This window comes from Drosophila subobscura, chromosome U (genome assembly GCF_008121235.1).
Source record: "Drosophila subobscura isolate 14011-0131.10 chromosome U, UCBerk_Dsub_1.0, whole genome shotgun sequence".
NCBI lineage: Eukaryota > Metazoa > Arthropoda > Insecta > Diptera > Drosophilidae > Drosophila > Drosophila subobscura.
The window spans coordinates 18950814-18959847 of record NC_048534.1 but is presented as its reverse complement, the minus strand read 5'-3'; the positions used below and the strand labels follow the sequence as shown (position 1 = coordinate 18959847).

The window sequence follows — 9034 nt, the reverse complement described above, 5'->3', positions numbered from 1 at the left end:
TCCCAGCATCGCATGCATTATTAATCAACAATGGAAAAGGCGAACAGCACAACAATGCCAGTGGAACCAAATACTTTTGCCCAGCCCAGGCCCTGACATACAAGTGGGAGAGTGCCACCCTCATACATGTCCTGTACTACTGGCATACATGAGAGGAGCACCTGGACTCCCGCCTGTCAATACAATCCACATGTACCAGAGTATTTTTCATTAGAGCAATTTTCGTTAATTACATGAGACGAGGGCGGCAAGCGGGCAGCCGGACAGCCGGGCAGGGAGCTCTACATGTCCATAAAGTGTCCATTTCAATTCGTTTTTTGTTCTTTTTGGGAGACCCTATCCCTTGCTGGTTCTTCGATTGCGATGGCGATGGCGATGGCGATTTTGGGTTCGGTTTCAGTTTCAGTTTCGCTTTTGTTTTCCGTTTTGGTTGCCGGCATCTCTGACCTATAAATCATCTAATGGACAGGACAGGTTAGGTTTCAATTCGGTATGGCTTTTCGGGGTGGCGATGCATCCAACATCCAATCCAGCTCCTGCAATCCTCGTACCATCCTACCACACATGTGTCAATATTTGTGCGAAATGCGGCCGCAGTCTCGTCGACACAAACACTCTCCATCATCCACATCCACATTCGGTTTCGGTTTTTGTGGGATTTTAGTTTGTTTTGTTTCCGTTTCGCTTTACCGAATTTCTCTGCAGCTTTTCCAATCTTTACTCCCACAACCCCTCACAGAGATAGGAGCGCAGCGAGCGTTGCTTTTAGTTGTTTAAATTTAAGTTCTATAGAGAGCAAAAAAAAAGATAGCTAGCACAAAGGACCAAAAGTCACATCCGAATTTAGTTGTTACCCCTTTTTGGGGCAAGCTTTTGAATATTTTAACTATTTTCTAAAGCTTCAGTCGGACTTAATTTCCGCTGCACTCCCGCTCGGTTGAAGCGGTCTCCCAATGGGCATCTGTTTTGCCGTTCATTTATCATGGAATTGAATTTCTTGGTGGTTTTTTTTTAGGGTACCCATCTCTTGGCCTTTATGTGTCGCATATGTTGCATATGAGCAACTTATTTGCCATCTGTCATGGCTGGTCTGAGAAATGAAATGAAATCAAATGCAGTCGAGTGAGAAATTGAGAAGAATAGTTGCAGAACAGAGCAGGTTCTCTAATGGAGACTGGTCGAAAATGGAATCTTTGGGGAGTTGCAAAGCGGTTGGTTGGTCGGGAGAGCATTCGATTAATTAAAACCCCTTTTAGTAGCAAGATTATGTTGAGGAAATTGTAGATTGTGTTGTGAAAGGAGTGAATATCAATATCCTCTATACACATGTTGGTTTACTCTTGAAGTTTATTCTTCTTTACTTTTTATTTCTTGAGTTCTTCCACAAGTTAGTTAGTTGGATCAGTTTGCCCTGGGAAACATTTGGATTTGTGCATAACGCTTATGTGGATGCTAAGGTGTGCGAGCTGCTCCGTGTCGTAGGCGCAATAAGGACAGCGAAACATTCGCCCCTTGCCAACGCACTCGTTCAAATGGCGACGCAGACCTTCCTGCTGGCGATATTTGTTGTCACAACGTTGGCACACGTAAAGTGGCTGGCCATCTCTGCCGACTTCAATGCGAGTGTAGTCGTTCATGTTGTTGTTGTTGTTGCTGCCCAGGGCTTTCGGTATGGCGTTTTCCTTGACCTTCGCAGCAACGCCTGAAGCAGCCGGAGTGACTCCTCCGGAAGATGAGCCTTGAGCGATCGGGCTCTGTGGCTGCACGTTCTCGGCGTTATTGGTCTTCAGCTGCAGATTTTTGGTCTCGCCCAGGGCGGAGGCGGCGGCGGCGGCCTGCAGAATAAAAGAATTGGAGTTGTCTCCGGAATCTGTGGGGGAACGATTGGTGAGATTAATCTGCTACTTAAGGGCAAGTCCTTTTGCACTCACCATTCGCCCCAGAGGTGTCCATTGTGCCGTCGGTGGCCTGCTCCAGTGGGAGGGCGACACCACGGTCATGCTGAGAAGCCTCGGGCTTGGGGTCGGCCTCGAACAGGCCCTTGACCTGCAGCAGTTTTCCCGCGTTGACAAGCCCTTCTAGCTGGTCCGGCTTGACGTTGACCTTGCCGCGGTACATGTAGTCAATCAGGGCGCGCAGATCCTGGTACTTTACATCCTTTAGTAGCACGAACGGAAATTTTTCGTCATGTCCTTGGAATACGGTGGCAAAGTATGCACTGCAGGCGGACAGAACCACCTTGTGGGCCTTAATGGATTTGCCCTCGGCGCAGATCGTGCAGTCGACTAGAGTCTGGGTGTCCAGTAGCGTCGCGAATGTGCTGATCAGCGTGCTCTGGTGCTTGGTCCAGCGCAGGCTTTGCTTAGGATTGTCCATATCGGGGGGTACAGATCTAGGCAGAGTTATAGCCGAAATAAAACCAAAAGCAGCACGTGGTCGTCGACTTGCGAAGAACTTTACACACACACAAACGCAGGCACACAACCAAACGAGCAGAGTTGCAACCTTTTTTCTATCGATAGTCTTTCATACCTACATTTTTTTTTGCTCTGCGATATTTGTTTACCTTTTGGCCATTAATTTGAATATTTTGGTTAAATTCAAATTGCCAGAAGCTTACATTGAATTCGGAATCGTTTTCTTTACATATTCTACACAGCTTTCGTCTTGCAATCAATGCACAAATGGAAGGAACCATTACTATAAAGAGTGTGCCGCTGTGGTTAGCAAAGCTTCTCTGCCCTGCCGCTGGCCACCAGTTGAGTGGAACGAACCCACTTAGAGTTCACAGTGAGGCAGGGAACCCCGAAGTAGAAAAGAACTGCACAACCTGCAGAGCACACCGGCACATTTCACATTTCTTTCAACTATCCATCAAGTTCAAACCTCAAATAATAAACAATAGAACGAAAACTGATCGTATATACTCGATATTTTTATTTTGACATTACTTGACTCGCAGTCCAGGGTTAGCCAGTTTGTGGTTTTTCAGCCGGGTGACGCCTGTTGTGCCTCCGAAAAGTTCCGCGGTGGGAGAAAGCCTTCGGGCAGCTGGAACACTTGTACGGGCGTTCTCCCGTGTGATTGCGAATGTGCTCCTGGAGAACACCGGGGCGGTCGAAGGCCTTGGTGCAGTGCGTGCACTTGAACGGCTTTATTCCCATGTGGATTCTCCTAGTGTGTACATTGAGATCGGAGTTTCTTCGAAATGATGACGAGCATTGAGGGCATTTAAATCGCGGCTCTGCTGGTTGCGTACGGATGTGCTCCTGGACGAGATCACGACAAGGGGGCTCCACTTTATCAACATACTCCATCAGATTGAATGTGTTCAGTGCATCCTCCAGGCAAGGCGGGCATACGTGTTCGTGCAGTGAATGCTCTCGACCCAGCACGGACCCGAGAACCTGAGCCAAAATGTCAGCACTGCAAATTTCCCTCTTTTGCCTCTCGTCAAAGGGATTTATAAATGATCCGGACTTGGCCAGGCAAACTCTGCAAACTTCCTCCATTGTGCTGGAAATTAATTAGTTTTTTAATGGATAATTTACTTAAATATCGAACTCAGACAATCAAATTATAAATGTATTTTAAAATAAATTTACAGCAGCAGGCAAAAAATGTGCAATGAACGCTGCAAAGTAGGGTTGCACAACCATCGATGGCACTTTCGATAGTATCGATGGTTTTCTTATTGTGCGATAGTGGGACTTCAAAGGCTAGTAAATAAATTGATCGCCCTTAAAAAACATTTGAGAAGCCAATCAGATAATATTATTTCGTACAATTTTGTGGAGGAAATTATAGTAATTTCTCAAGAAATAATAATGATCCGATACACAATATCGAAAGTCACACAATGCTTGATAATATGTATCGATAGCTTTGATGGTCAGACCTGCAGAATATTGTCGCCAGAATCAACGCTGAAGATCGAAAATCAAATAAATATACAAAAAGTGCAATCGCTTTTAGCAGATAACTTTGGAACATTAAAGCAACAATGGCAACACTCTGGCGACAATTAAAAGGCAAATCTGCAATTGTTTAAACTTTAAACCCCGTGACCACAAGGCATGACAAGGGACGGGATGGCCTGGAACTGGCAACTGGAACCCGGAACGGAAGCCAGGGAAAAAGGCACAGCCCAAACCGCAAAAGGCAGAGCAGAAAAATCTGAGAGCATTTCAGCCGCAAGCTGCGGCAAGTCCCAAAATAGTCATAAATTTCTAGCGTTTTTAACAAGAAACAGATGGAAAATGGAAAATGAGAAAAAGTAAACGGCAACGGCAAGGAGAAAAAACTGAAAAACAAAAGGAAAACAAATATCTGGAGAATACTCGTTGGTTAAAGGGAGGCACGAAAAATACGCCCAAGGAGTTTGCTTTAATTTACTTTTTGTACTGCTCTTTGGTTCCGCCTTCGACATCTTTCCACTAATGACACTCCACCCCGAAAAGTGCATCCAATTTGGCAGACATGTAAATCATTTCCCAGACCAAAAGTGCAGCCTGAAATGTGAATAGTTAATGGCCATTGAGAGGACATAAGTGCCCTGACCCACGAGGTCCCAAAGTTGGGGGAAATATATTGTTTTTAATATGGGATGGCTGTCTGCGGCTTGAAGCGCGAACATTAAGTGGCAATGTGGCAACATGGCATGGCGTTGTCGTCTTTGGTTGCAGCATAAGGTGGGACAGGAAGAAAGTTATTCCAGGGCAATGCCTTCGTGGGAGAAACATTGATAAGAGCGAATTGGGGACACCCTATTTGTAGGTTAAGCTTAGGCTGAAGATCTCTAGATCTAGATCTCTAGAAAATCTATACAAATTCCAGCTGCACATACAAATATACACACAGCAAAACGAAGTTCTTATATCCGTAAGGTAGGGTGCACCGACCGCTGGCAGCATCAATGAGACCAGACCACGCACGTAGCTGGCAACCGGCAGCCGGTAGTCGGGAACTGGGAACCGGAAACCCACACACTCTAAAAACTAAACACAAGGGCGAGAGGGTGTGCTGAGGTGGGTGGGTGAGGTGCGGTAAGGATTCAGCGAAACACCAGCAACGAGCATTAAGCACGTCGGCAACATAAATATTTTAATTTTGCTAAAAATTTGTGCTGAAAAGTCGCTTTTTTGCATTAGGAAGTGCGAGGCAGAGACTACCCCTCCGGTATACAGCCCACAAATACATAAACACGCATACACACAGATACGCACGCACACACTGACACAGCATAAACTAAACAAAATGGCGTCGACGAAAGGATGCGCTACGTAACTGAGATGCTTGTAACAGGCAGCCGTTTGTTATACCCTTACAAAGGGTGATAAGATATTTAGATTATTTTAAGATATTTAGAGCAGAAAAAATGTAATTCAATGTTTAGGGAATGCAAAATTAGAACATTTTAACAGTTTTTTACAGCATTCGAAAGCATTCGATCTCACTTTTATATAAAATAGTTTACAATGATTGTTGGAAAATTACTGCACACAAATTGTTCTTTCTGAATATTACCAAAGTGTAATAAAAGCGATTAAAATCTAAGGGTATTCAAAACTTCGACTATAAGTTGCCACTTCTCCGTTGTTGTTACTGCTGTTTGGTGTTGGTCCTGGTGCTTCTGTGTCCTGGGCCTGTAATGATAAGCGCTGTTAGTGTTTTACTTTAATAGGCAAAATTATGTTGCCGCACACACAAACACGCAGATGCACAGCGAACAAGAGAGTGAGAGAGAGAGAGAGAGAACCCACACAAAAACACACACATACAAAAGACTTTGACTCAAACACGGCTCAAAGGCATAAATTATTGCGGTTAACTGGCTTGGCTGGAGCCGTAGAATGAAGCACGGAAAACGTTGTCAGAGCCAGAGTCAGAGCCACAGCCGGATGGCACAGTTGACTCTGTCTTCCTCCAGCCTTATTCCCTCTACACCCCACTTTTTGGCCAAATGAAAATAGTGTTGGCCTGGCCTACATGCTGGGACACAGTTATTGTTTCTATTGAGTTAGTTGTGGGTTGTGTTCTCTCTCTCAGCTACGACATAATAAGCCAAATAACAAGAAAGTGTGGAATATAATTTCACAGTTTTTCTTGTGTGTTTTTACCAAACCAAACCAAAGCAAAGCAAAGTTTGTTAAGATTTATGTAAAGAGTTTCGCTTTGGTTTTTGGCCTGGAAAGCGATTTCAAGGCAATTCCGTTTTAACTTTCATGATTAATGGTTCCATTTCGGCCACACAGCATGTAGTTTATCCACAGAAATCTGTAACTTTGTGAGAGAATTTCAATTTTGGGGTAATAATTAAAATTGTAAAATAATTTAGAAAGTTAACCATGCACTTAAGCGTTGGTTATTGTGAGTTGATTTATGAAGATTAAAGGCAGAGTTTTAAATAGAGAGGAAGGCTATGAAGATAATATATTGGTAAGGTAATTAATTGTACAAGGTAGCAAGTTGACTAGTTCTGAAGGAAGCAAAAGTCCAACGAAGAACATTGAGAATGAACAGCCAAGAGCTGTGTGGATCGTGAGAGCGCTGCCACAGGGCGCTAACAGTGAGCTGTAACTGGGAGCGGCCACAGGCTGTTAACGGAGAACTCTAACAGACTGGTAACATGGTGGATTAGCAGCGCTGTTGCCAGATTAAAGCTGATGCCCTGAGCCACATTTCCGCCATCACATGCATTTATAAAATATTTTTTGGAGAGAGAGAAATGTTCTCCAGCCTTCCATTCTATATTTAGCCAACTTTTTCCTTATTTACTATATTTACTTATTTAATTGAGTTACTTTCCATCAAACTTTAAGTCTTGTTCCCAACAAATTACTATTTACAAGTGTTTGAATATTTAAAAACGAACATTTCCATCAGCTTAATTAAATGACTATGAAATTGCAAAGTAAATACGTGTAGTACCTTGTATAAATTCCAAAATTCATTCCTAAGTGTGTTTCTACATACTAAATCCTGCTTCAAATGTTGCTTGCAGCTGCTTGAGGTTTATTACACAAATTCATTTTAATGAAAACCATAATGAAAAACCCTGCAAATATTTGCGCATCCGGCAATTTAGTAAATATTCGAAACACAATTTGAATATTCGAAATTTCTGTTAATTGAACTCTCGTCGGGTCCCGGAGTTTGTTTGTTCTTCATATTTGTTGGGTGTTTTGGCATCCAACAAATGAGCAAACATGTGTGTGTGTGTGTGTGTGGACTAAGGCAAACAGGGAGAACTAAATGAAGGGATAAATGTGACAACAATTACGAAATTGCCGGCAATCAATCAGCAGCGAAGGGGAAAACCCATGCAAAATGGCCGACTGGGGGGACACTTAAGTGCGCTTAACGTTATGAAAAGGTTCTTGGCCAGAGCTATTTTTAATGTGCTTCATTAAAAGACGAACAAGTATTTCCTCCGTCGGCTTCTAATTAACTTGATTAATGGCCAACAAAGCGATCTTAATGACAGTCAAACAAATTATTTAATTGTTTCCACAAAAGATAACTTTTATTCTACAAAGTTTTTTGAATCATTTATCTGGAGTTAAATGACTTTACTTGGAATTTAAGATCCTGTTTGAAGGATCCTTAATATATATTAAAAACTATCCTCAAATGTATTACCCTCTTCCCCATCAGAAATGGAGGGCTTCAGGTATTTCTTGTTTATGTATTTGTGTACGTATTTATATACACACATCAATTATATACACATCCACAACTAACTAACATAAATCCTGTTCAACTGCCATTTTTTTAGTTGGTTTGTTTTAATTCGTTGATTCAAAAACCAGAAATGAATGCAGATATTTGGTATTAATCGCTAAAAACTAATTGCGCAACAATGAAATAAAATAAATGAATGTCCATTCATGCAGAATCGCCATAAATTATGGAGTGCCACTGAATTATGGTGTAGAGAGCATATGGACAGGGCATCACAGTCGTATCACGAAATGAAATCAAATAAAGTGCTCGCAAATCGAAAATCACTTTCCAGCAGCGACACAAGATGTCTGGCTGAATGGCTTGACAAATGTTTAGATTGAATACAAAATATTTGTAGACAACAGCAGTGGGGGGAGTCGATGCTTCAGTTCGGAGGTTGAGCTGCACTCGTAATGGGATGGGATGGGATGGTGCTGCATGTCTGGCGAATGGCTTGGAGGGGCATTCAACAAAACAGCAGAGCATAACCCTTGCTCCTTGCATAGAAACTCATCTCAGCCCCGTCCGTCTCCCCGTCTGCCTGCCTGTCTGTTAGGTCTGCTCTCCAAGTCAAGTGTTTGGCTGTCTATCAATCGAGTGATTGACATGTGCGGGGCGTGTCAATAAACCGACTGAGTCAAGTGCCGCAAAATTGCAAAAAAGCAACTCAAAAATGCCAGGCAATCGACATTGCATGGAGGAAGGGTTGGCTGGTAGCAGGAGAGAGCTTTCAAAGAGTTTGCAGCCATTGTAAAGATTTAACTAGATTCAAAATTCCATTTAATCAAGGTAAAAAGAAAAAGCGTTCAGGATAGGTAGTTCGCGATGTCAGTCTGCATGCAGATAGATGCTTTAACTTGTAAATATACAATTACCTGCTCTCAAGCCACTCAAAAAGTTAATATTTCCAACTCTTTAAAGTTGTTTTCCAATTCATAAAAATACAACAGAAATCATACAAAACGAACAATTCTTTTTATATAAATTCTCGGCGTTTTCAGTGCCGAAAAGTTGCATGGAATGATTTATTTCCATTCATTTGTCTGCCATTAACAAATGTTAAAAATTACACTCCGTATACGCAATGTAAGGAAGAATGTGATGATGGCTGTGACCGTGACTCTGTCTCTGACTCTGCTTTATGCAACAGAATTAATGAACCATAACCAAAAAGTGGCGCCAAAAATGTAAATGCGAATTACAATTCAGGACGCGTACAACATTTGAAACATATATTTATGCGGCAAATGCAATTAATTAAAGGCCGCCACATGGCGATGGATGCCTGGTGCAAGGGACGCATGTAATT

General features: G+C 42.5%; 2 protein-coding genes across 2 annotated transcripts; both read right to left on the bottom strand.

Annotated features, from left to right (window-relative positions):
• Positions 1 to 1388: 1388 nt before the first annotated feature.
• On the bottom strand, positions 1389 to 2376 carry LOC117901350 (longitudinals lacking protein-like). Its single transcript, XM_034812061.1, has 2 exons — positions 1932 to 2376; positions 1389 to 1870 (listed from the first exon to the last, which is right to left on the bottom strand). The coding sequence occupies exons 1-2, from the start codon at positions 2374 to 2376 to the stop codon at positions 1389 to 1391; spliced, it is 927 nt and encodes a 308-aa protein (XP_034667952.1).
• A 593-nt stretch (positions 2377 to 2969) lies between these two features.
• On the bottom strand, positions 2970 to 3512 carry LOC117901349 (zinc finger protein 273-like). Its single transcript, XM_034812060.1, has one exon. The coding sequence runs from the start codon at positions 3510 to 3512 to the stop codon at positions 2970 to 2972; it is 543 nt and encodes a 180-aa protein (XP_034667951.1).
• Between the last annotated feature and the right edge of the window lie 5522 nt (positions 3513 to 9034).